This window comes from Myxocyprinus asiaticus, chromosome 29, assembly GCF_019703515.2.
Source record: "Myxocyprinus asiaticus isolate MX2 ecotype Aquarium Trade chromosome 29, UBuf_Myxa_2, whole genome shotgun sequence".
NCBI lineage: Eukaryota > Metazoa > Chordata > Actinopteri > Cypriniformes > Catostomidae > Myxocyprinus > Myxocyprinus asiaticus.
In genome coordinates this window covers 913,817-940,400 of record NC_059372.1, presented here as the reverse complement: position 1 = coordinate 940,400, position 26,584 = coordinate 913,817, and the positions used below count along the sequence as shown (strand labels likewise).

The 26,584-nt window shown below is 40.8% G+C and overlaps 2 protein-coding genes across 2 annotated transcripts in view; one reads left to right on the top strand and one right to left on the bottom strand.

Annotated features, from left to right (window-relative positions):
• camta2 (calmodulin binding transcription activator 2) overlaps positions 1 to 26,584 on the bottom strand; it is a 248,222-nt gene that overhangs the window by 144,274 nt on the left and 77,364 nt on the right. The window lies entirely within an intron of this gene.
• LOC127419834 (TSC22 domain family protein 4-like) lies at positions 1 to 26,584 on the top strand. Its single transcript, XM_051661603.1, has 4 exons — positions 1 to 3,143; positions 5,156 to 5,316; positions 23,792 to 23,843; positions 25,936 to 26,584. The coding sequence occupies exons 1-4, from the start codon at positions 2,391 to 2,393 to the stop codon at positions 26,074 to 26,076; spliced, it is 1,107 nt and encodes a 368-aa protein (XP_051517563.1). The 5' UTR covers positions 1 to 2,390; the 3' UTR covers positions 26,077 to 26,584.

Genomic DNA, 26,584 nt, shown 5'->3' with positions numbered 1-26,584 from the left:
ATGGAAAGTTGTCAACAGTTTCGCTAGAGGAGAATTAAGCTGCAAATGTAAGTTCATTAGTGTCACAGACCAGCGCAAAACCACCGAGACTGCGGCGTTCAGCGATGAACTCGACTAGACGTTGCAGGAAATGAGAAATCAAGAGAAGACTGTGATTTGCATATTATTGGGCTGGTGATCTGATGGAGAATAAAGCATCTGCTCGGGTGTGGATTATCAATCCGAATCAAACCTCTGGACTCTGATGGAATTTTATTCTCTCGTGAATTCAGATGATAGGAATATCCTCTGGAGGATTTTTAGGTGTTGACGCAACATTCGAAGTAGATTTTTTTTCTGTGTGAAAGTTCACAAAATCTGAAGTTAGAGAACTTGACTTTTTATGACATAACTGATTGTTTCTGACTCAACTTTGGTCCTGTTTCACATTTCAATTAGACGCAAATCTAATCCAGCGTCCATAAATCTGTTTTGCACAGATTCCTCTTATTTTAGTGGTTCTTTGAAATATAACCGCCCCGATTCGTTAGTTTAGTGTCTGTAAATGTAAAAGGTTTAGGTCTGCAACAGTATTGTGCAATACTTGTGTTTCTGCGCGCACTCGTGCTGGTATTCGCTTGAGGCGACAGAAGAGCGCGCGTGCACGAGCACGTCCACGGCGGGGCCTGTGACGTCATGGCGGCGTGACAGCGTGATGTTGAACGCAATAAACATTTAGAGTTTGATTCTATGCTAGTTTTATGTTTGAATTTATTTGACAACTTAAGGTTTGAAAAGTTGATCCTCTTATAATTCGAATCAAGCATTAAAACGTAATGCAATTTTACTTGTAAAATTGTGGCGGGTTTGGGCACAACTGGCATTTTTATGCCGAACTTTTCCGTTTGATTCAGTTTTAATTCGAATTAAACATTTAGAGTTTCACTTTATGCTAATTTTACTTTTAAAGTTTCGGCGAGATTTGGCAAAATTTGAGTTTTTATGCCGAATTGCCGAACTTTTCTGCTTGATTCAGTTTTAATTCGAATTAAACATTTAGAGTTTCACTTTATGCAAATTTTACTTTTAAAGTTTCGGCGAGATTTGGCAAAATTTGAGTTTTTATGCCGAATTGCCGAACTTTTCTGCTTGATCCAGTTTTAATTCGAATTAAACATTTAGAATTTCACTTTACGCAAATTTTACTCTTAAAGTTTCGGCGAGATTTGGCAAAATTTGAGTTTTTATGCCGAATTGCCGAACTTTTCTGCTTGATCCAGTTTTACTTCAAGATTAAAGCTTGATCCAGTTTTAATTTGAATTAAACATATGCAAATTTTACTCTTAAAGTTTCGGCGAGATTTGGCAAAATTTGAGTTTTTATGCCGAATTGCCGAACTTTTCTGCTTGATCCAGTTTTAATTCAAATCAAACATTTAAGAGTTTGATTATATGCAAGTTTTACAGACACATTTAATTTAAAACTTATATAAAATAAAAAAGTTTTAACATTTTGATCCACTTATAATTCTAATCAAATTTGAGTTTCGGAACAATTCAAAGTTGTTATGCAAAATGCTTCGTCCAGTTTTAATTTGAGATTAAAAGCTTGATCCAGTTTTAATTAAGTTATTTTAGTTTATTTCAAATCAAACATGTAACCAGGTTATTAAATGCAAGTTTACAGAATGACAGAATATCTTGGCACTATTTGAGTTTTTATACAAAAGTTGACATTAATTCTCCGCTCCAGTCTCAACCATCCACAGACAGTAGCAGAACTTAAACTGAAACAGATCTTCTTGTTTATATAGTTCTAGAATTACTAACCCTGTCCTGCACACCTAAAATAATGACTTTCAGGTCTTGAGTTGCTAAAAGAATCCTGTGTTTATTTCGTCATCTCTCAAGAGGCTCGTATGGTCTTCAAATAAGTTGTTCATGCTAAAACAAAAGTGTTGTCTCCTGTGAAACGACAAACTGCACGTCTGCGAGAGGAAACGGCCATAAGGGCCAAGACTTGCGCAACTGCTGGGCAGAAAAACTGCTCTTGTTACCGGATTGGCTGCAGTCGTACTCAAAACAGCCAAAGGCAGAGAAGAAAAGTCTCAGTGCCAAGTACACTAGAACAAATGTGATTCGTTTTACTTGTTGGTTTCGAGAGATTTGTTCACATAGCTGTGGGTTTACCTGAGGACGGCGAATATGATTTATGTGATCTGTGCAAAAGCACTGTAGAATAACTGTCTCTCAAACTCACAGAATCTATACAGTGTTTTGTGCTCTATGGGTTCTTGCACTCTTTTTCTGCCAAAGTGTGAAGGAATGAACAAAGATCTAGTTTCCAGTGCCCGGGCATAACGTCAAACGGACACACGCACTTGAACACGCTCGCAAGCACTCTGTCCAGGATGAGCGGTGGAAAGAAACGGAGTGGCTTTCAAATCACTAGTGTGACGTCGGACTATAATCAGGGTTCTGGCGAGAGTCTTTCACCTAAAGGACCCGCTTCTTTGGAAAGAGCCACGCCCACTCCCACCTCCCCACTCCGAAACACCGCCCATGGGCGGAGCCCTCGTAGCCAAACTGCCTCGCCCACTCAAATAATACCCAATGGCCCCTCCCTTCGCCACAGCCCCGCCCTCCAGACGCAACAAAGTTGCAGTCAGCCGACCACGCCCGTCATGACCAGGAAGCAGAGTTCACTGGACGCGGGCGGGGCATCGCGGTTCCGCGTGGTGCGTTTGGACCAGGGGTTGGGTGAACCGTACAAACGCGGCCGCTGGACATGTCTGGATGTCATGGAGCGGGAAGTTGAGGAACGGGGACTCCGCCGAGTGCTTGACAGCATGAGACACGCCCATTCGCTGGAGTCCTTGGAGACGGTGGGTCTGGGCGGGGTCGAAGGAACTGTGGGCGGAGCCTGCGGACTTAAACCGTTGGGGTTGCGGGGGCTGCACACAGGTCACCTGGTACACTCGCAGGGCACCACCCACCTGCTCGCCCAGTGCACGACAGAAACAGCCCACAGCGGCCCGCCCTCTCCCACACACGGCCACAAACCACACAACTCGCTGCTGGTCACGTCTGGACATGTGCCAAACACGCCCCGCACACGCAACATACCCGCCCCGCTGCGCCTCGACATGGATGCCGATGGCAAGGTAAATGCACAAATGCATAACATTTTTTACGAGACACTCACAATGGAAGTGAATGGGGCCGATCTGTAAACATTCAAAAACTCACTGTTTTAAAAGCATAAACTCTGTAATCCTGGTATTGTATGTAACTTTACACGGAGTGATTTTAACACACATGTTGTTTACGTCTTGTGTCTGTACTTTGAAAAGGACTTTTGAAAAGAAGTCCCGATGCAGAATTATGATTTAGACACTTTACAGCTCAAATAATAAACATTTATACACTCATGAAAGTGCTTAAACAAAAATACAAGCGAATCTCAGTTGCCTCCGCGTTTGAGACCGCCAATCCGCGCATCTTATCATGTGGCTTGTTGAGCGCGTTACCGCGGAGACGTAGCGCGTGTGGAGGCTTCACACTATTCTCCGCGGCATCCACGCACAACTCACCACACGCCCCACCGAGAGCGAGAACCACATTATAGCGACCCCGAGGAGGTTACCCCATGTGACTCTACCCTCCCTAGCAACCGGGTCAATTTGGTTGCTTAGGAGACCTGGCTGGAGTCACTCAGCACACCCTAACTAGCGAACTCCAGGGGTGGTACCTATCTAGTTCTTAATAATAGTGTTTTTAAATTTATTGTTCTTTGCTTATAGTAACTACGAGTAAAAATAAATAATTTTATTTAATTCACCATTCACGTTTCTCTCCTAATCAGAGGTTGCATTACAAATATCCTCATTATCCTGTGTACTGAGTTGTGTGTCATGTCTGTTTTTATATGTCATAATGCGTTTTGTCATTTTCCTGATAATTTTATAGACTAAGGGTGTGTAGAGAAGCTGTTATCTGTATCTGTTGCAGTGGCAAAATGATCTATATCTGTATAGCTGCATCCGAAAATGTAACAACAACTGTGAAAATAATCTACTCTGGTTTTGTTGAACTAGCCCAATGTAAGCACAAGTAACATCTTTCTTGGTGTATATTCATATAAAGTTTAACCTAACCGATAAATGTGGGCAGGGCTTAAACTGGAAGTGCGTCAAAACTACTTAACACCTCTTAACAGCACAGCGGCAGGCATGAGTGATATGGCTACAAATATTTGGCTATGTCTCAATATTTTTCAGCCTATTCGGTATATATCTAGGAAATTATGTATTTGCTCTCAAACGATAAAAGTGACTTTTTTAAATCAAGCATGAAGTAACTGGGGGGCCTGAGTAGCTCAGTGGTAAAATACGCTGGCTACCACCCCTGGAGTTCGCTAGTTCGCTAGTTCAAATCCCAGGGCGTGCTGAGTGACTCCAGACAGGTCTCCTAAGCAACCAAATTGGCCCGGTTACTAGGGAGGGTAGAGTCACATGGGGTAACCTCCTCGTGGTCGCTATAATGTGGTTTGTTCTCGGTGGGGCGTGTGGTGAATTAAGCGCGGTTGCCGCGGTGGATGGCGTGAAGCCTCCACACGCACTATGTCTCCGTGGCAACGCGCTCAACAAGCCACGTGATAAGATGCGCGGGTTGATGGTCTCAGACGTGGAGGCAACTGGGATTCGTCCTCCGCCACCCGGACTGAGGCGAATCACTACGCGACCACGAGGACTTAGAGCGCATTGGGAATTGGGCATTCCAAATTGGGAGAAAAAGGGGAAACCCCCCCCCCCCCCCAAAAAAGCATGAAGTAACAAAGCCTGAGCTGTCCCTGTTACACGTTACATTTATATTTATAGGGAATTGTACACGATATTTTAAGAGTTTCAGCCGCTGTGCAACAACATAGAAGTCGGACACAGAATGATGGCTGTACGACCCCGCAGAAGAGACACACAAGCGGTTAATGGTAATCTACAACAGCTGTGTATAATTCAGAAAATATTCGCCAATCAAAAGACACAGTTAGAAACTCTGGAGATTTTCAGTGATATCATTCTTAAACGGGACCTGAACTTTGGACCATATCCCAATGAAATATTCTGTCACACACTCTCTGTGTCTGAACTATCTGTGTTGTGTTTTGTCTCTTCAGCTCCGCACCACCCGCTCACAGCCAGCATCGCCCGGACCCCACCTGAGTCACGACAGCCCCTTTCACATGGGACTCACGCCCATCCCGACGCCATCTGCCCTCGCGCTGGCACAGTCTATGTTCGGCATGGGCCGGGCGTTTGAGCTCGTGGGAGACGACGGGTGAGACGAAACCTCTGTTTATCTTACAATGACATCATCTGAGCAAACGAGTGTTTGTTTATGACTGTGACATGCCGCATGATGTGTGGAATTTGTAATATTTACAGGAATTATGATAATTCTGTCATCGTTTACTCACCCTCATGTCATACCAAGCCCATATGACTTACTTTCTTCTGTGGAACACAAAAGATGTTTGCGCTGCTCTTTTCCAATCCAAATATTTATTTTAAGTGCATTTAGACAAAAATACCTTCCTTTAAAGGAAGACCGATATATCGGTTTGACTGATTAATCGGTGCCAATAGTTTCTTTTTGGAACTATCGGTTATCTGCCATAATAAAGAAAGAATACGATCGTCATAGTTGTGCCACCTCTACTGCTGTGACATCATCTTAAATGCGACACATTACTGACCATAAACAATAACGCGACCGCTAGCTGTTAGCTACTAGCTCATTGTGCTGTATAAAGCAGTTGTTGCATGGTGATTTTACACAAGTGTAACAGTTAAATTGGCCTGGTTGTTTTAGAAGCAAGCTTTCCAATAGCTGGTCAACTAAATAAAGTGAAGCTTTCAAGCAGATTATAGAGTTAACATAACAAAACGTACCATCCTCCATCGTGGACTCCAACAACGCCGAGTCCAGGGCACTCTCCCCCCCATTGCTCGCCGGTCTATTTCCATAGATAGCGTCCATTTGGTCGAACCACTTCCACTTTCTTCTATTTGAACCACTCCGGCTGTTGTGGTCCTTGATGGTTCTGTAGTCACTTTTAAGTTTTTTTTAACTTTTCCCTACACTGTTGGTAGGTCCGGTGGTAGCCGTGTGCGGCCAACAGCTGAGACACTTCCTGTAAGTCTTTTTCGTTTTGCGTCGTTTCGTGCGTCACTAACGAGACGTTTATTGACCACGGTGTGGTTTTGCGCACAGCCATTTCCTTTTACAATTCGAAAGTCGCGTGAACAAATGATACTGCTGTTGCTGTTGCTAACTTTAAAACTAGCAGGTTGATGTCCCATGTCGCAAATCCAGTGACGCTGGTAGTGACGATTCTCTCTGACCAATCAGTGATCTGCAGGGTTTTGACGTCACATTTAGTATCGGCTCTGCTCACTTGGAACCTCGACCGAGGTGGTACTAAAAAGTACCAGGTACCAGGTACTATCCACAGTGGAAAACCCCCAAAAAGCGAGCAGAGTCGAGTCGAGCTGTACCGTGCGGTGGAAAAGCCCCATTAGTTATCAGTATCGGCAAAATCCACTATCGGTTGACCTCTAATATATATATACGTGTATATATATAAATATATTAGTTTTTGAATCGCTTTTTTTATCACTTTTCACAAACGTGTGTATATTATGAAATATTTCAAGAACATTACTAAATAAAAATCTGCATACATCACTCACAGCGACCATGTTGTATATGTACAATTAGAGATAGACCGATATATTGGTTTTACCGATTAATCGGTGCCGATAGTTGCTTTTTGGAACTATCGGTTATTGGCAAAAATCTGTCGATAGTTACTGAAAGTTTTTTCATCATTTAGTAATTTCAAAATAAAAGTCCCCAGTGTGTTTCAGGCTTGTTTATACTTAAAAGTCCCTTGTTATGCACCAAATCTGAATTTTTTCTAGTTATTATTTGGATTTTGGTTGAACAATAAACTGCATCTGGGATTTTATATTTATATCTTTTTTGGAATGGTCATTTTGCGATTAAACAGTTTCCATTTCCTTAATGCGCATTTTGACTCGTGTGTGCAAAACCCTACAAAATCCACCTCTGCCCTGCTGCGTTACGAGGATGTGATCTTTGAGCGAATTTTGAGAGTTTATGCACATATCAAGCGTTTCGAGTGAAAATTTAAACTTTGCATTAAAATAGTGGATGGTAATCAACAGAACATAATTTATTACTGTAACTCGTCTTCGAGCTTTCAAACTACATCCACCAAATTTGGCACAAACAAAGTCATACATGTTTGGAATGACATGAAGGTGAGTAAATGATGACAGAATTTTCAAGTGTAATAATTCTCTGGTTACGCGTGTCTCTGCTCCACACATGCAGCCGTTATTGCGCCTCTATATTTAGGAGTGAGTTGAGTGCAGTTGTATTTTTAGTGAGTTGACGGGTTGAAAAGGTGATGCTGTTGGTTTCTGGAGGTCCTGATAACTGATTTCACACCGCAGTGTTTTCTGTCACAGGTCCAGAGCAAATACTTTAATAATACAACACACATACAAACCTTCACTCTTGCCTGTTTCACACTGCACATGTAAGTGGTGCACAGATATACATATATGAATGTATATGAACAGGGTTCAGCTGTGTATCAGAAGTGTAGATGTATATAGAGCGCAACAGTATGGTTCTGAAAGTAAAATTCCCATTCATTTTTTTCCATAGGGGAATTTATATTGAATTGTAACGTACAGACGATAAGTTAATACAACTTGGTTCCAATGACAACGTAAAACGAACATAAAAACGACTTTACAGCTCAAATAACAAAGTTTTAACAGAAGAATTAATGTAAGTGCTTTTATAAAATTATAAGCTTCACATTTCTGCTTTTAAACCTTCTAAAAGTGTACCCCATTGACTTCCATTGCAAGTGCCTCACTGGAACACACATTTAAAGAAAAGGAGGGACGAGTTGAAATTGTTTAAATGTTGTCGATTGAGCTTAACTTATATTGAACCTGAAATATTTATTTAAAGACCGATCTACCGTGAGCTCTGAGGTTGTTAATCAATGGTATATATTTCTGTTGAAGCAATCAGTCTGCGTTATTTCAAAAATTGTGTTAAATGGCGAAATTCCTGCTAAAGAACTACACTACCCATAATCCTAAAGAGAGTTCCACCAATCAGAGAAAGAGCTCTGCAGCTCCGCCCACTCCCATGATGCACTGTGAATGACACAATCGACAAAAGAAAAATATATCGTTTCTATACTTATAATCAACCACTTTAAATCAATAGTTTTATAGTTTTTAATTTGATTACGTCATTCGCAATGCATCATGGGATTGTAGTTCTTTCCCTCGTTAAAGATGTTTCTTGTATCTTTGTCTTTTTGTCTGATTTTCGGACACATTTTTGCTTCAAATCGAAGTTTGTGATGTTGTGAAGCAACATGAATGACTGAACTACCCACACTATGATTAAAAATAGACATCGGTGTCGAGCTTGATGAATGTTACAAACTTTAGCGTTTGAGTTCCATTCTGTGCACATTAAATGCCATTTGGATGTACAGTAAATGTGGTCTTTCCCCATGTAAATTAGATTTCATGACGATTAATAATAATAATTCTCAATAATTATTATGGTCATTGTGACGAGGAGGAGGGCGTGGCCGGGCCGCGGGAGAGCGAGATAAAGCGGGGCTGGAGGCGCCATTTCGAGAGAGAGAGAGAGAGACGCATGCAGCCGCATTGCATGTGTGTCTGTGTTTTTTTATGTCTGTTTTATGTTGAGTTTTATCATTAAATCTTTATGTTGACTGTTCAGCCGGTTCCCGACTCCTCCTTGGCCGTCTTTATACTGTTACAGTCATAATTCTCAACGAGCAGCTCCTGAAAACCCGTTTGTAATTTATGGCCGTTATTAAAGGAAATACTCACAGCAGCTCCTCTTACGCAAGCTGTGTGAAACAGACCTCTGTGTTTATTTTCTTGGTCGTTCTGTGTTTCTCTTGCAATTCAAAGCTGCATCAGTGTTGCAGGAATACATTCACAATTCATGAAGAGTTAGAAAGAAAGCTGGAAAAACAGGTATATATTGTGTGAATGTTTCTCAACGACGAGTGAAATTCAAACTGTTTTGTATCACACTGATGTCACAGATCAGATGTCGTATTACACACACACACACACACACACACACACACACACACACACTGTAGTGCATTACAGACCACCCAATCACTGGCCTCTGCTCCGTGTGTCAGTTTTGATATTTTGTGATGTAAGTGAAACTGTAGATTCTCGAGTTAATCAAACATAAGATCAGATCTGTGATGGTGTTGTTGAGCTGATATCTGATTCTTCAATCAATATTGATGTGCTGTGTGCACACTGCTCTCTGTGTGTCTGGCTGCATCCCAATTCACAATACTTCATCTATGTTTTAACAGTACAGTATGTAGTTTACGACATATTAAGTATTTAACAAGCAGTAAAATATTGAAGAAGAAAAAACAAGATGGTAAAATATTGTAAAATGTGAATTGGTAAGTTACTTTACCATGTACGATAAAAAAAAAAATAATTTCTTTAACACAATGCATGTAATTTTACAGTAAAATATACATAATAAATGTTTATAGAAGAAAAATTAAAAACGTTACAGTAAAATAATTTTAATTAGGTACATTACCATGTACAGTGAAAAATTATATATTATTTAACGAGACTTTTTGGTAATATATTGTTAAAAAAAAAAAAAAGGTTTTAGAAGTATAAATATTACAATAACATTTTTTTATAATTTGTCAGTTACCTTACCATGTACAGTGAAATATATATATATATATATATACAGTACTGTGCAAAAGTTTTAGGCACTTGTGAAAAATGTTTCATAGTGAGGATGTCTTAAAAAATAATGCCATAATTAGTTTTTATTTATCACTTAATGTCATACAAAGTCCAGTAAACATAAAAAGCTAAATCAATATTCGGTGTGACCACCTTTTCCTTTAAAACAGCCCCAATTCTCTTAGGTACACCTGGACACAGTTTTTCTTGGTTGTTGGCAGATAGGATGTTCCAAACTTCTTGGAGAATTCACCACAGATCTTCTGTTTATTTAGTCTCAATTGCTTCTGTCTCTTCATGTAATCTCAGACAGACACGATGTTCAGTGGGGGGTCTGTGGGGGCCATGACATCTGTTGCAGGGCTCCCTGTTCTTCTATCTATTTAGGCTGTCTCAATTGCTTCTGTCTCTTCATGTAATCTCAGACAGACACGATGTTCAGTGGGGGGTCTGTGGGGGCCATGACATCTGTTGCAGGGCTCCCTGTTCTTCTATCTATTTAGACTGTCTCAATTGCTTCGGTCTCTTTATGTAATCTCAGACTGACTCGATGTTCAGTGGGGGCTCTGTGGGGACCATGACATCTGTTGCAGGGCTCCCTGTTCTTCTATCTATTTAGTCTCAATTGCTTCTGTCTCTTTATGTATCTTAGACTGACACGATGTTCAGTGGGGGGTCTGTGGGGGCCATGACATCTGTTGCAGGGCTCCCTGTTCTTCTATCTATTTAGTCTCAATTGCTTCTGTCTCTTTATGTAATCTCAGACTGACTCGATGTTCAGTGGGGGGCGCTGTGGGGGCCATGACATCTGTTGCAGGGCTCCCTGTTCTTCTATCTATTTTGTCTGTCTCAATTGCTTCTGTCTCTTTATGTAATCTCAGACTGACACTATATTCAGTGGGGGGCTTTGTGGGGGTCATGACATCTGTTGCAGGGCTCCCTGTTCTTCTATCTATTTCAGCTGTCTCAATTGCTTCTGTCTCTTTATGTAATCTCAGACTGACTCGATGTTCAGTGGGGGCTCTGTGGGGGCCATGACATCTGTTGCAGGGCTCCCTGTTCTTCTATCTATTTCAGCTGTCTCGATTGCTTCTGTCTCTTTATGTAATCTCAGACTGACTCGATGTTCAGTGGGGGGCTCTGTGGGGGCCATGACATCTGTTGCAGGGCTCCCTGTTCTTCTATCTATTTCAGCTGTCTCAATTGCTTCTGTCTCTTTATGTAATCTCAGACTGACTCGATGTTCAGTGGGGGGCTCTGTGGGGGCCATGACATCTGTTGCAGGGCTCCCTGTTCTTCTATCTATTTCAGCTGTCTCAATTGCTTCTGTCTCTTTATGTAATCTCAGACTGACTCGATGTTCAGTGGGGGGCGCTGTGGGGGCCATGACATCTGTTGCAGGGCTCCCTGTTCTTCTATCTATTTCAGCTGTCTCAATTGCTTCTGTCTCTTTATGTAATCTCAGACTGACTCGATGTTCAGTGGTGGGCTCTGTGGGGGCCATGACATCTGTTGCAGGGCTCCCTGTTCTTCTATCTATTTAGACTGTCTCAATTGCTTCTGTCTCTTTATGTAATCTCAGACTGACTCGATGTTCAGTGGTGGGCTCTGTGGGGACCATGACATCTGTTGCAGGGCTCCCTGTTCTTCTATCTATTTAGTCTCAATTGCTTCTGTCTCTTTATGTATCTTAGACTGACACGATGTTCAGTGGGGGGTCTGTGGGGGCCATGACATCTGTTGCAGGGCTCCCTGTTCTTCTATCTATTTAGTCTCAATTGCTTCTGTCTCTTTATGTAATCTCAGACTGACTCGATGTTCAGTGGTGGGCTCTGTGGGGGCCATGACATCTGTTGCAGGGCTCCCTGTTCTTCTATCTATTTAGTCTCAATTGCTTCTGTCTCTTTATGTAATCTCAGACTGACTCGATGTTCAGTGGGGGGCGCTGTGGGGGCCATGACATCTGTTGCAGGGCTCCCTGTTCTTCTATCTATTTAGTCTCAATTGCTTCTGTCTCTTTATGTAATCTCAGACTGACTCGATGTTCAGTGGGGGGTCTGTGGGGGCCATGACATCTGTTGCAGGGCTCCCTGTTCTTCTATCTATTTAGTCTCAATTGCTTCTGTCTCTTTATGTAATCTCAGACTGACTCGATGTTCAGTGGGGGGCGCTGTGGGGGCCATGACATCTGTTGCAGGGCTCCCTGTTCTTCTATCTATTTCGGCTGTCTCAATTGCTTCTGTCTCTTTATGTAATCTCAGACTGACTCGATGTTCAGTGGGGGCTCTGTGGGGGTCATGACATCTGTTGCAGGGCTCCCTGTTCTTCTATCTATTTAGGCTGTCTCAATTGCTTCTGTCTCTTTATGTAATCTCAGACTGACTCGATGTTCAGTGGGGGCTCTGTGGGGGCCATGACATCTGTTGCAGGGCTCCCTGTTCTTCTATCTATTTCAGCTGTCTCAATTGCTTCTGTCTCTTTATGTAATCCCAGACTGACTCGATGTTCAGTGGGGGCTCTGTGGGGGCCATGACATCTGTTGCAGGGCTCCCTGTTCTTCTATCTATTTCAGCTGTCTCAATTGCTTCTGTCTCTTTATGTAATCTCAGACTGACTCGATGTTCAGTGGGGGGCGCTGTGGGGGCCATGACATCTGTTGCAGGGCTCCCTGTTCTTCTATCTATTTCAGCTGTCTCAATTGCTTCTGTCTCTTTATGTAATCTCAGACTGACTCGATGTTCAGTGGGGGGCTCTGTGGGGGCCATGACATCTGTTGCAGGGCTCCCTGTTCTTCTATTCTAATCTTTTCTATTTGCAAAAGTAAAGTTTGGGAGTCTAACATTTATATTTCCTATTGACACACTAAAGCTGAAGATATAAATAACCATCTTAAGACAAATGCTTTTGTGAAACATCTTATGTGCCTAAAACTTTTGCACAGTACTGTATGTATGTATGTGTGTGTGTGTGTGTGTGTGTGTGTGTGTGTGTGTGTGTGTGTGTGTGTGTATATATATATACACAAACACACATACACATATACAAAAACAATAAAGTAATTGGAAAGTCCCAACCATGATAAGAAAAGAAAAATGTGCACACTCGTCAGATGAGGGAACAATACACACCTTCTTTTTCTCAAAAATTGAGACAGCTTGCCTAATAGCACTCCAGGACAGGTCAAAGGAGCCATTTTCAACTGGAGAACCAAGAGCTGAGAGAACACAGAAGCTTGTAAACACAAATGTGGTGTAACAGAATCGGTTTCAGTATTACTCCCAAATAGCACATGCACTTCACCCAGAAATCTATTTGATGTGAATATTAATGTCTGGGAGACAAATATGTTTGCTCATCTGCAAATCTATAAGACATTTCCTCTCAGATTTGAAAGTATATTCAGCAGATGTCTTGGAGACCTTTATGATTTAAAATGTATGTAAAACCACTCTTTAAAGAGGTTTGTCAAATAGAACAAAATGTTTTACAGATGAAACACTCTTAGACATCTGATCTGATAAGCTGTTGGCTTCCTGTTCCTGATGTCACTTCCTGTTCCTGTTGCTGACAGCACGCTACACAAGTGTTTGTAGCTTGCTAGCCTGCTTAGCATTGCTTATTCTTATACGTTCATCGTTTTATCTACAGTTGAAGTCAGAAGTTTACATACACCTTAGCCAAATATATTTAAACTCAGTTTTTCACAATTCCTGACATTTAATCGTAGAAAACATTCCCTGTCTTAGGTCAGTTAGGATCACTACTTTATTTTAAGAATGTGAAATGTCAGAATAATAGTAGAGAGAATGATTTATTTCAGCTTTTATTTCTTTCATCACATTCCCAGTGGGTCAGAAGTTTACATACACTTTGTTAGTATTTGGTAGCATTGCCTTTAAATAGTTTATCTTGGGTCAAATGTTTTGGGTATCCTTCCACAAGCTTCTCACAATAAGTTGCAGGAATTTTGTCCCATTCCTCCAGACAGAACTGGTGTAACTGAGTCAGGTTTGTAGTCCTCCTTGCTCGCACATGCTTTTTCAGTTCTTTCCACAAATGTTCTATCAGATTGAGGTCAGGGCTTTGTGATGGCCACTCCAATACCTTGACTTTGTTGTCCTTAAGACATTTTGCCACAACTTTGGAGGTATGCTTGGGGTCATTGTCCATTTGGAAGACCCATTTGCAACCAAGCTTTAACTTCCTGGCTGATGTCTTGAGATGTTGCTTCAATATATCCACACCATTTTCCTTCCTCATGATGCCATCTATTTTGTGTAGTGCACCAGTCCCTCCTGCAGCAAAGCACCCCCACAACATGATGCTGCCACCCCCACGCTTCACGGTTGGGATGGTGTTCTTCGGCTTGCAAGCCTCACCCTTTTTCCTCCAAACATAACGATGGTCATTATGGCCAAAAAGTTCAATTTTTGTTTCATCAGATCAGAGGACATTTCTCCAAAAAGTAAGATCTTTGTCCCCATGTGCACTTGCAAACTGTAGTCTGGCTTTTTTATGGCGGTTTTGGAGCAGTGGCTTCTTCCTTGCTGAGCAGCCTTTCAGGTTATGTCGATATAGGACTCGTTTTACTGTGGATATAGATACTTGTCTACCTGTTTCCTCCAGCATCTTCACAAGGTCCTTTGCTGTTGTTCTGGGATTGATTTGCACTTTTCACACCAAACTACGTTCATCTCTAGGAGATAGAATGTGTCACCTTCCTGAGCGGTATGATGGCTGTGTGGTCCCATGGTATTTATACTTGCGTATTATTGTTTGTACTGATGAACAAGGTACCTTCAGGTGTTTGGAAATTGCTCCCAAGGATGGACCAGACCTGTGGAGGTCCAAAATTATTTTTCTGAGGTCTTGGCTGATTTCTTTTGATTTTCCCATGATGTCAAGCAAAGAGGCACTGAGTTTGAAGGTCGGCCTTAAAATACATCCAGAGGTACACCTCCAATTCAGCACACCTCCTATCAGAAGCTAACTGGCTAAAGGCTTGACATCATTTTCTGGAATTTTCCAAGCTGTTTAAAGGCACAGTTAACTTAGTGTATGTAAACTTCTGACCCACTGGAATTATGATATAGTCAATTAAAAGTGAAGCAATCTGTCTGTAAACAATTGCTGGAAAAATGACTCATGTCATGCACAAAGTAGATGTCCTAAACGACTTGTCAAAACTATAGTTTGCTAATATTGAGTGGTTAAAAAGTGTTTTAATGACTTCAGTCTAAGTGTATGTAAACTTCTGAGTTCAACTGTATATATGTATATATATATAATTGATTTACATTGGGGTGTTGTATGTTACCTTTTATGTTTATTTAATGTTTATTGCATTATATTTGTGTCACTGGTGTTACCCTGATTGTGTTTTGTGTTTATGTGAGTAACTCTGTGCACTGATACATATTTATTGGATTTTGAAGTTCAAGTAGGTTGGTATATTAACACTATAACAATTAATGATATATATGTTAGTGAACTGTAAAATATACAGACACTGTAATGCCTAAAACATGGTTACTGTTTTTATGGTGAGTTTCTAGCAACCTCAGCTGTCTGTTTTTTATTGAATAGGATTTTTTACAGTGTACAAACCTTTTTGTCACATACTGTTTGCATTAGCATGCATGTATTAGCATATAGCTTAACCCTTGTGCGTCAATAAAAAAAAGTTACTCAGAGGTCCTTAGAGGACAAAAATGTCCGCGTCAAAAACTGCCATAATATTATTATATATTAATATTGTTTTCCACTTTCATTTAGTTAATTTTTTATAACCAACATCAGTCCTGATCATAACTACCAAATATTCATTCATTTTCAGGATTTTAACCCTTTAAATGACAGTTTGTTTATATAATGCCACTGTTGTTTTTTACACACACACATTTCTCAATACACACATACAAAACACACTCTGACATCAATACGAACACACCCACACAATTTTATCTGCATCATTTATTCAATTGGCCTGCAGTGCTCTATAATACAGCAAACAGAGAATAGGGGAAAAGCTTGTATTTGCTCCATAGGCTAAACATGAGAAAAATGGCGCCATCTGGTGGAAAATATTAAAATGTAAATTTTGAAGCCAGGGCTCCGGAATGAAAGTATAATATCATATAATTCATGATTTTATGCTTTAATGACACTGGGATCAAATATTGCAGCTTTAATGGGTTTCAATGGGGACATTTTTGTCCTGAAGGTCCTGAGTGTAACTATTTTGTGTACACAGTGTATTATAGATGTATTATAGGAACTGAGGTTGAAATATCAAAATTCCCCCAAAAATACACACCTTTGGCAACATTTATGCCGTTGGCCTTAACACAGCCAGAATGATCGAAAAACTAAAATGAAAAAGACAAAAAATATCCCGAAGGTCAAACAAGGGTTAAAATACCTTAATATTGATTACTAATGAATGTTTAGGTTCAAACTGTTAAAAACTGCTGTGGCAGCTTCGGTTTCACATTCCTAGCCATTTTTGTTAAACTGAAAAGTTGAAAGAACTCTTTCAAACTCCTCTTCTGTAGCGCAAGGACTTGTGAATGCACAGATGACATCTGGACACTTATAGATGCGCTAATTGTAACCTTGCATACCTTATAGGACAGATAGTATGTGATTTAGGATGCAGCCTTTGTTTGTGTCTGATATCAGATGGTGGGTGGTGTGTGGAATGCTAAAAGCTGTGAGCGGGAAGAGAATCTCAATGGCAATCATGATTGGCTGAGATGGCAGTGGGTGGAGAACTGAATGAAAGAGTTCAGTGTTGACTGACAAACACAGCATGTGTTAGTGTACACATTTACATGTGTTTATGTGTGTGTCATGAGGGAATACACACACGCATCCCGAGACATACAGAAAGGAGTGCCGTCTTGGAGATTGCAGGAGATATTCTGAGATTATGGCTCTGACTGGTTAAACAGGTGGACTTTTACCCCAGATTACGCTAATCTTTCTGCTGCTCCAGGAATGCTGCAGTGATTGGCCCGATAGGATGGATTAAAGCACAGCAGGGTGTTCTGAGGGGACGGAGGTCTCATGATGGACATTATGGAACGTTTCCTGTGGACTCGCCAAGATTAAATACTCAGGATCAGTGTTGGGGACGAAAAGTAGCACTGCCACTAACTTAACTACATTTTTCAGTAGCGTGACCATGACCTCATCTGCTTTAAAATACTGCAACTTTCCCAGTAATGAGCTACTTTTTCAACAAGTAGCTACAGTGAGCAAGTTTATATGAACAATTTGACACTAATTATGCTTAATAAGCCGACAACGTCTTCAGTCATGAAAACGACTTTATCGGTTTTTCTTTAACTTGGTAACGTTTTAAAAATAAACCGTCGACACATGTATATTTTTGCCCATTACTCCAGTTTCATGTTGAATGTAAACACCTTTACTGGCTCATCCAGTGTGCGCATGCCTGTTTACATTTTGACGACAAAAGCAAAAAATAATCAAATCATTTCAAGTCTCATGTAAACACAGTTTTCTTGAGTTGTTGGAAGTTATCAGCGTGTTGGTGTGCATGTAAACGTGCTCGTTGCTGTTTTTATCTCACTTTCCTAAGCTGTCTTCTCTTTTCATATGTATTGAAAGTCTGATTCATTGTAGTGAATCGGTTCACTTGGACGGTTCATTTAAATAAGTTGAATGCAAGGGGGGCCTGGGTATCTCAGCGAGTATTGACGCTGACTATCACCCATGAAGTCACAAGTTGGAATCCAGGGCGTGCTGAGTGACTCCAGCCAGGTCTCCTAAGCAACCAAATTGGCCTGGTTGCTAGGGAGGGTAGAGTCACATGGGGTAACCTCCTCGTGGTCGCTAATGTGGTTCTTGTTCTCGGTGGGGCGCCTGGTGAGTTATGCGTGGATGCCGCGGAGAATAGCGTGAACCCTCCACATGCGCTATATCTCCGTGGTAACGTGCTCAAGTCACATGATAAGATGCACGTGATAAGAGTCACTACGCCACCATGAGGACTTAGAGCGCATTGGGAATTCCAAATTGGGGAGAAAAAAATACATTGAATGCAAAAAAAAACTATTTGCGCCAAAAATGGTTTTTGTTGTGAAATATTTAAATGCTGCAATACATTATATTTTCGACTCATTTATACAAATTTGTGTCGTTGCCAGATAAACACTGCTTTAATTTTTAAGATAAATGTAATAATCTGATAGTTGTCGATTTAAAAATGTGTAATTTTTTCAATGTTAAAAAAACGTTCCCATATCTCATCTTAATATGTAGAGACAAGTATAAGTAAACCATGAGTAGGTTGATTTCCCCCAAGACTGTAAACAATGTGTCTGTTTGGCGCTTACCAAAAACATCCAGCTAGATAAAATAACATCGGCTCAACCAATGGTGTGACCATCTGTTCTTTCGACCATTGGCAAACGGAGAGAGTATTCGGATATCTGTTTGAAAACAATGTTTATTTTTGCGATTCTGTTGCAGAAATTACACACTTCAGCTGTAAATGTAGTTAGCTATAATGAATCTAATTACTTTTAAAGAGTAACTTGACTGTGTTTGAACTACTTCAAATGAATAGTAGCTTGACAAACTGCACTTTCAAAGTAGCTTCAGCAGCGTTGCTTGGGATGACTTTCATAAATGGTCACCGTTGATTAACAAGTGATTCTAACTCTCTTTTTTGTGGTCTTATTCTGCTGATATGTGACTGTAATTGTCTAGCACTGTTACCGTTTAAAGTCACTGAATGAGTCAGATCCTGCCTTTACTCTTGAGCCCCCGGACATTTCATAAGGAGGTTACAAGAAACAATTACATGATTGCACTCCCTGGTAGTGCATGAAGACAACGCTCACGTGTTTGTGGCCATTTGCACATCCTTTTGATATGCGTGTATTGACTTGGCAAATCCTCAACATGTTTGTCAGTGTAAGGAAGATGGTGTCCATTTTTGAGAGTAAACAGACTCGTCCTCCATCTGTGTCCCTTGCTGTCTCTCATACACCCATTCCTGATCAAACCCAAAGAGAGAATCAGAACTCCAAGTCAGCCTCTCCAAACTTGACCAGATTCCATCACAACCCACCTTCATGTGCCTCTAAGCCACACCCACCTCATTATGCAAGCCACACCCCCAATGCCAGGTCCAGACACGCCCCTTCTCCACCCAGCATTGTTGGGCCTCATGTATTCAGATAGAAGACAAAGGCAGACCTAACACAGTCGTAAAAACATAACTCAAGCCCCCACCTTCTAAGTCGTAAATTTTACTGATAAAAATCACGCCAAAATCAAACAAAGGGAGTCCAAAACAGACTACAAATCCATGAAGCCTTGCTCACTGAAGGATCGAGCGCTCAACTCCTATTGGATGAGGCACACAACAGAACATCCCTCAAACATGACATCATCAGGAGTTGAAATAATTCTGAAATGCGTCCAGAATTCACTTCCAGCGACTTCGTTCACCGAACATAGACGTAGCTTTTGCTGCTCTCAGGTGCAACCTCGTGGCACAAGGAAGTAACGTCCGACTTGAAACTGTGGCCATACAATCTCCATCTCGCTGGACGAGTTGAGATTACTCTGTGTTCAACCAAACACTCTAACGGATCCGAAGGAGGCCGCCGAGCAATTCGCATCTTCATCCGTTTGCCTGCAGAAGTGAAGAGATTAAAGATTTCTCTTCCATCTTCAATCTTGTCGACATTTCTGAGTTCTCCGCCAGCCCGCCGAGACAGAGCAAGGAAACGGCCTCCCGTCATCACCCAAACCTCAAGGAACCGGGTCAAAGTTAAAGGACGGAGGAAAACACATTCTACCTGTGTCCTCATGCGATTCAAGTAAGAGGTTTACGTCTGGGCAGAGATAGAATATTATAGTGTGTTATTCTTGTGTTTCAAGGTTTTTGCTTGTACAGTTTACGGACCACCATGTCCGCTCATTATTAACACTCAGGTTATTAATTATCACAAATTTGTTTTGCTGTATTGTGGTCCAACCAAATTGGATTGTTGTGCAATTTCGCCATCTCGGGTGAGACGGAAACTGAGTTCATCCATTAAAGAGTCAAATAACGAAGGACTTTTACGAGCCCCGCTCGTAAAACCGCGTCTCTGAGTGATGAACACAGCTGCTTTATCTCCCGCTATCGCAAAATCAGCTTTAGGGCTGTCACTTAATCGTCTCATCTCTCTCTCTCTCTCTCTCGTACTAATCACACACACACACACACACTCTGTCACACACACACACCTTATGTGTTATAGAATTATTTTTATTTCCATATCTAATCATATCACTGTTTAGTTTGTAGTCGGAAGTTTATTGACTGCATTGTATTAATTATTAATTGATATTATTGCATAAATAAACTTTGTTATATTTCAAAGAGAAGTGTTTTGGTTTGTTTTGCATTCACCTGTGTCACATGCTGATGGGATGTCAGTGCTCGGATTCAAACCTTCATTCATTGTTTTTTTTCCCGAAAATCGATATTCTTCGGATGTCGATTTTCCTAAGAAAACAATCTAATATTGAGACTGTTTTACTATTTGGTTATTAGTCCCTGATTTCAGGGTGGTGCCCCGTCAATGTTAATCCTTATTAATATTCTATTGATTTTTGATAATTGATAATTATCTTTGATGATTGTTGAATTTGAATGATCAATAAGCTAGTGTTAATTTTAATTAATGTTTCATCGATGTTGACAATTAACGATTATCTTTGATAATTGTTGATTTAAAGGATTAAAAAAAGTTAACATTGATTCTCATCAATATTCTATTGATTTTAATAATTAGTAATTATCTTTGATAATTATTAATTATTGCTAATAACCAAACTTGCTCCTAAACGTAGCACACTACATTTACTGGAGTCCCATATGAGGTTTTAATGAGTTAGATCCAACTAATTAATTTAAATATTAATTAATAACTACAGAAAAAATTATTAATTATTTCTGATAGTAACACTTATCTAAACAACCAGTAAATCCCTACAGCACTTGGCCACACCTCCACCGTGGAGAGGAACAAGCGCAAGCGTTACACTAAGAGAAAATGGCAGGGTTCGAAGAATTGCGCATGCAAGGGTTTGCGATTCTTGGCCAACAGGAAAACTTGACTACTACCCAAGGTCTGTCCACTTAGCTATATCCCTGAAAACTGATAAGCCATGTAGGTGCAAGAACATACCACAAACATGTTCCAGAAACAAACCTAGAGATACCACAACTGGGTGCACTACGGGCTTTCGAAGTTCCTCTACTCCGAGACAAGAGAGATTGTCCTCAACCAAACCAGGATCTGAGCCCACTCTCTGCACAAAGACAATCGTCTCTACCTCAGAAACTTCTACCACCTCCAAAACAATGCACACCTGTAGTTGCCGCTCAAAAATCACCCCTCATTCTGCTCCACAGACCTCCAGAGGGTCTTCCAGAAGTGCCTCCAGTGGGACTTGCCTCACCGTAGGGGTCAACAATGGCTCCACTGCTACTTTAGCATTAGGGACAACCGTGCAGCTAAAATCTAATAATGTTGGTGCTAGCGCTGTAAACTAGCCCCGTCTGTTGCAGATACAGCACCTCTTGCTGGCCGTGCTCACACACAACACTCAGGAGAACATCCCAGAACAGGCCAAGTTGGTTCTTCCTCCAGTTCTGGCCCATTCTGTGTTACTGATCAAGATAACTGGGCTTGAACAGCCCCAGTCTAGACTGGAACTCAATGACTTCTGGAACTACATGCATGAGAGCCGAAAGGGGCAGGGATAATACTCACAAACAAAGACTCTTCTGACTCCACCCTCCTTTCAACTCTGCTTTTATTTCATGGGTAACTTTGGCAGTCTGGCAACTTGATTAGTCAGGGTCATAGTGCAGAGTGAGTGAGTTAGCTTAAGTCTTTCAGTACATATACACTTTAAAAGTTTGATTTCATTAGCAACTGTGACATTGATTTGTAGGAGAACCCAGATCCCCCTTGGGTTTTTTTATTTATGAGTAAAAATAAAGTCTGTGGTTAACATTAGTTGAGGATAGAGCCCCGCAGGGCTGTGTTCTCAGCCCACTATTGTATTCTCTGTACACACATGACTGTGTGGCAACACATAGCTCCAATGCCATCAGTAAGTTTGCTGATGACACGATGGTGGTAGGTCTGATCACTGACAATGATGAAACATACAGAGAGGAGGTGCACACTCTGACACACTGGTGTCAGGAGCACAACCTCTCCCTCAACGTCAATAAGACAAAGGAGCTTGTGGTGGACTTCAGAAGAAAAGACAGAGAACACAGTCCCATCACCATCAATGGAGCACCAGTGGAGAGAGTCAGCAGCTTCAAGTTCCTGGGTGTCCACATCACTGAGGAACTCACATGGTCCATCCACACTGAAGTCGTTGTGAAGAAGGCTCATCAGCGCCTCTTCTTCCTGAGACGGCTGAGGAAGTTTGGAATGAACCGCCACATCCTCACACGGTTCTACACCTGCACTGTAGAGAGCATCCTGACTGGCTGCATCTCCACCTGGTACGGCAATAGCACCGCCCACAACCGCAAAGCACTGCAAAGGGTGGTGCGAACTGCCAGACACATCATCGGAGGTGAGCTTCCCTCCCTCCAGGACATATATACCAGGCGGTGTGTGAAAAAAGCTCGGAGGATCATCAGAGACTCCAGCCACCCGAGCCATGGGCTGTTCTCACTGCTACCATCAGGTAGGCGGTATCGCAGCATCAGGACCCGCACCAGCCGACTTCATGACAGCTTCTTCCCCCAAGCAATCAGACTTCTGAACTCCTGATCTCCCACGATCAAAATACATCAGCCCTGCACTTTATTACCCTTACTCTTATATCTCACACCTTTCTGTCATAAATTATATTATTATTATATTATATTCTCTCTTAACAACTTACTATCAACCGACAGTCTGAATGTCAATACAGTACAATACTGTATATTCTATATATACTACTATATATACTTTTTTATTGTATTGTGTGTATTGTATAGTGTACAGTGTATGTTATTATTTGTATATTGTGTTGTGTGTAATTATGTGTATATTAGACTTTAATTGTGTTGTGTTAATTTGATGTTAGTGTAAATTGGTACATGTCTCATCACTGTCACGACTGCTATGTTGATCGGAACTGCACACAAGACTTTCACACATTATTGCACTTGTGTATATGGCTGTGTGACAATAAAGTGATTTGATTAACATTAGTTGAGGATACTTTGACGTTTTGTTCTGCAACATGAATGGACGTGAGGTGTTCATTCATTCTTTTACCCATCCTTTATGTATTTGTGGTTGTGGGCAGCTCTGCTCTTCAGTGTGTGCTGGGTTGTTTCCATCATCATAGCTGTTATGGGAACCATGTGCTGCTTACCACATTCAGAACAATACCATCTGTGTTACACACACAGAGCCGTTCACAGTGATTCTCATGCACAAGGCCTTTCAGTCAGGATTATTTGTGTTTTTAAAAATGTACTTTTGAGTATTACATTTCTGTCTTTGAATCAGTAAATGCTAGGTTTGTGCTCTTTTACTGTACAAAAAAACAGGGCTTAGCAACCACTATAACTGGGATGGTGTGTCTCCTAAACGTTCATGACCTCTAATCACTTTCTGGGAGGTTAGATTTAGATTTTAAGAGTTTTATTTTCCTTGTGCAAAGACAAAGATTGTAGCCAGCCATGTAAAACTTTGACTAAAAGATCAAACAGAAGCAAAGGGGAAATCCTTTTATGGCAAGGCGAGCATTACATCACCTAATTAATATTCATGAGCCAAGCTGAAATGTTTTTTTATGCCCCTGAAAAAGCATTTTGGCATCATTTATTTATAAAAGTTTTTTCTCTGTCTTGATTGCAGTGGAACCAACAGCAGCATGATTGCCATCGATAACAAGATAGAACAAGCTATGGTGAGACAATTACTGTCTGTTTCAGCACGTCGATTTATATTAAAATTACATTCAAATTGTTTTTTTCTCTAGATAAATTGTCAGTCCACTGTATTTTAATGCATTTTATTTTAATGTAATGTTCAGTGTGAACTTCATTTTGTAAAGTTTATTATATGCACAATAATTATATAATTAAATAATTATAATATTATTTGAATTATGGGTCATTGAGAAAATAAGGTTGTCTGAGGTGATAAAAATAAGAAATCTAGTTTAAAATACAAGTTTGTAGAAATGTAATCTTTCTGTCCATGTTGGTTTTAAACATTTACAACAACAAAAAAAAATGATAGCATTTAAAAATATATATATTTATTTAACGACTTTAAAACTGTCATTTGGTGTAACAACTTAATCATTCATTTCCAAAAAGTGTTTTATTTATTTACATTTTTTTTTTTTTTTTAAATATCATGAATTATTTAATTACAAATATTAAGTTAGAAGCCTTTACAAAAATGTCAAAATATCAGATATAGTTTTTAAACTTCACACACAGTCATGTGGGTTTAAAGGGCTCCTCTTTGTTTTGTTTTTTGTCACATGACAACAGAATGGCTTCCTGCATGTTGGTTACACCACCTGAATTAATAATATATTAGTAATATTTTAAAACAAAATTGTTTCACTGCTTATTTTTTAAAGAAATAAAAACAAAAGATTATTCTGCAATACTGCAACCAGGGATGGATTACTGACCGGGCCAATGGGGCCAGTGCCCAGGGGCCCTTGACTACCAGGGGCCTTTGACTGACCTTGACGGGGGGGCCCTGGGCTATAAGGTTGCGCAATCCAGTTTGGCGATCCCCCCGCTTGAAGCCAGTTACTACGTAAAAAAATGGTGGGAGGGGAGGGGGGCCCTTGGAGATAATTGGCCCCGGGGCCTTTGCAAGTCATAATCCATCCCTGACTGCAACAGTTCTTTCTTCAAGAATTTCAGCTTGAAAACATCATAACTGACCCATATAATGAATTTATCAATAATAGCTGTATAAAAATACAAATACAACTCTGTGTCCGATATCACTTTATTGTGTGCATTATAATATATTATGAATATTCATTTTTACTTTCAGCTCCTAGTTGTGTGTGTCTGTGTGTCTGTGTCTGTCTGTGTGTGTGTGTCTGTCTGTCTGTGTGTGTGTGTTTGTGTGTTTGTCTGTCTGTGTGTCTGTGTTTGTTTGTGTGTCTGTGTCTGTGTGTGTGTGTGTCTGTCTGTGTGTGTGTGTGTGTGTGTGTGTGTGTCTGTCTGTGTGTGTGTGTGTGTTTGTTTGTGTGTGTCTGTATCTGTATGTGTGTGTCTATCTGTTTGTGTGTGTGTGTGTGTGTCTGCATGTGTGTGTGTTTGTTTGTGTCTGCGTGTGTGTGTGTTTGTTTGTTTGTTTGTCTGTGTGTGTGTGTTTGTTTGTTTGTCTGTTTGTGTATCTGTATGTGTGTGTGTTTGTTTGTGTGTGTGTGTCTGTGTCTATGTGTGTGTGTCTGTCTGTTTGTGTTTCTGTATGTGTGTGTGTTTGTGTGTCTGTATGTGTCTGTTTGTGTGTGTGTGTATGTGTGTGTGTATGTGTGTGTGTTTGTGTGTTTGTTTGTGTCTGTGTGTGTGTGTGTGTTTGTGTGTGTGTGTGTGTGTGTGTGTGTTTGTTTGTGTGTGTCTGTGTCTGTATCTGTGTGTCTGTCTGTTTGTGTGTGTGTGTTTGTGTGTCTCTGTGTGTGTGTCTCTCTGTGTGTGTTTGTGTGAGTGTCTGTGTGTGTGTGCATGTGTGTGTGTGTCTCTGTGTGTGTTTGTGTTTGTGTGTGTCTGTGTCTGTATCTGTGTGTCTGTCTGTTTGTGTGTGTGTCTGTTTGTGTGTGTGTGTGTTTGTGTGTCTCTGTGTGTGTGTCTCTCTGTGTGTGTTTGTGTGAGTGTCTGTGTGTGTGTGCATGTGTGTGTGTGTCTCTGTGTGTGTTTGTGTGAGTGTCTGTGTGTGTGTGCATGTGTGTGTGTGTGTGTGTGTGTGTGTGTGTGTGTTTGAGACAGACTGCTGTAATGTAACTTGTGATTGTGTATCTGCAGGACCTGGTGAAGTCTCACCTCATGTTGGCAGTACGAGAGGAAGTAGAGGTGCTGAGAGATCAAATTAAAGAGCTGTCTGAGAGAAACGCTCAGTTAGAGAGAGAGAACTACATCCTGCGGGCGCTCCGGGACAGAGACTGACACCCCACTGCATCATGGGAGATGTAGTTTGATCTGATACATGCCCAAAAAGGGAAAGATTGTTAGTGTGTGAATACAAATGACATGATGAGAGGAGACAAATGTGTGTGCAGTACTGATAGATTATTTGTGCCTTAAACATCTGTAATGACTGATAGTGCTGCTTACACAGTCTGATTAAGAGATTACAAGATAATTAATGTTGATAATGCTCTAAACAGTGCCTATTTATTTGTGTGTGTGCGCGTGCGCGCGTGCGCGCGTGCGTGCGTGCTGTGTGTGTGTGTGTGTGTGTGTTAGTTTTAAAGCACTGCTCAACTCCACATCCATAAGTCTCTTTATGTTGCCATGGTTACTCCCAAACCAGCACTGATAGATGCAAAGACTGTTACACATTTCAGATTTAATTTAGTGTTTCTTAACTCTCTCTTTCTCTGTTGAATAATCATTTGATCTGTAATGCGTTATGGAGAAATGACTGCTCTAATAAATAACTTTTCCTACTCTT

What these genes read in the sequence shown, in the direction of transcription:
- LOC127419834 (XM_051661603.1), top strand. Translation starts at nt 2,391, where the DNA reads ATGAGCGGTGGAAAGAAACGGAGTGGCTTTCAAATCACTAGTGTGACG. An exon ending in ACATGGATGCCGATGGCAAG is followed by an intron (nt 3,144 to 5,155) that starts GTAAATGCACAA and finishes TTGTCTCTTCAG; the next exon opens with CTCCGCACCACCCGCTCACA. An exon ending in GAGCTCGTGGGAGACGACGG is followed by an intron (nt 5,317 to 23,791) that starts GTGAGACGAAAC and finishes TCTTGATTGCAG; the next exon opens with TGGAACCAACAGCAGCATGA.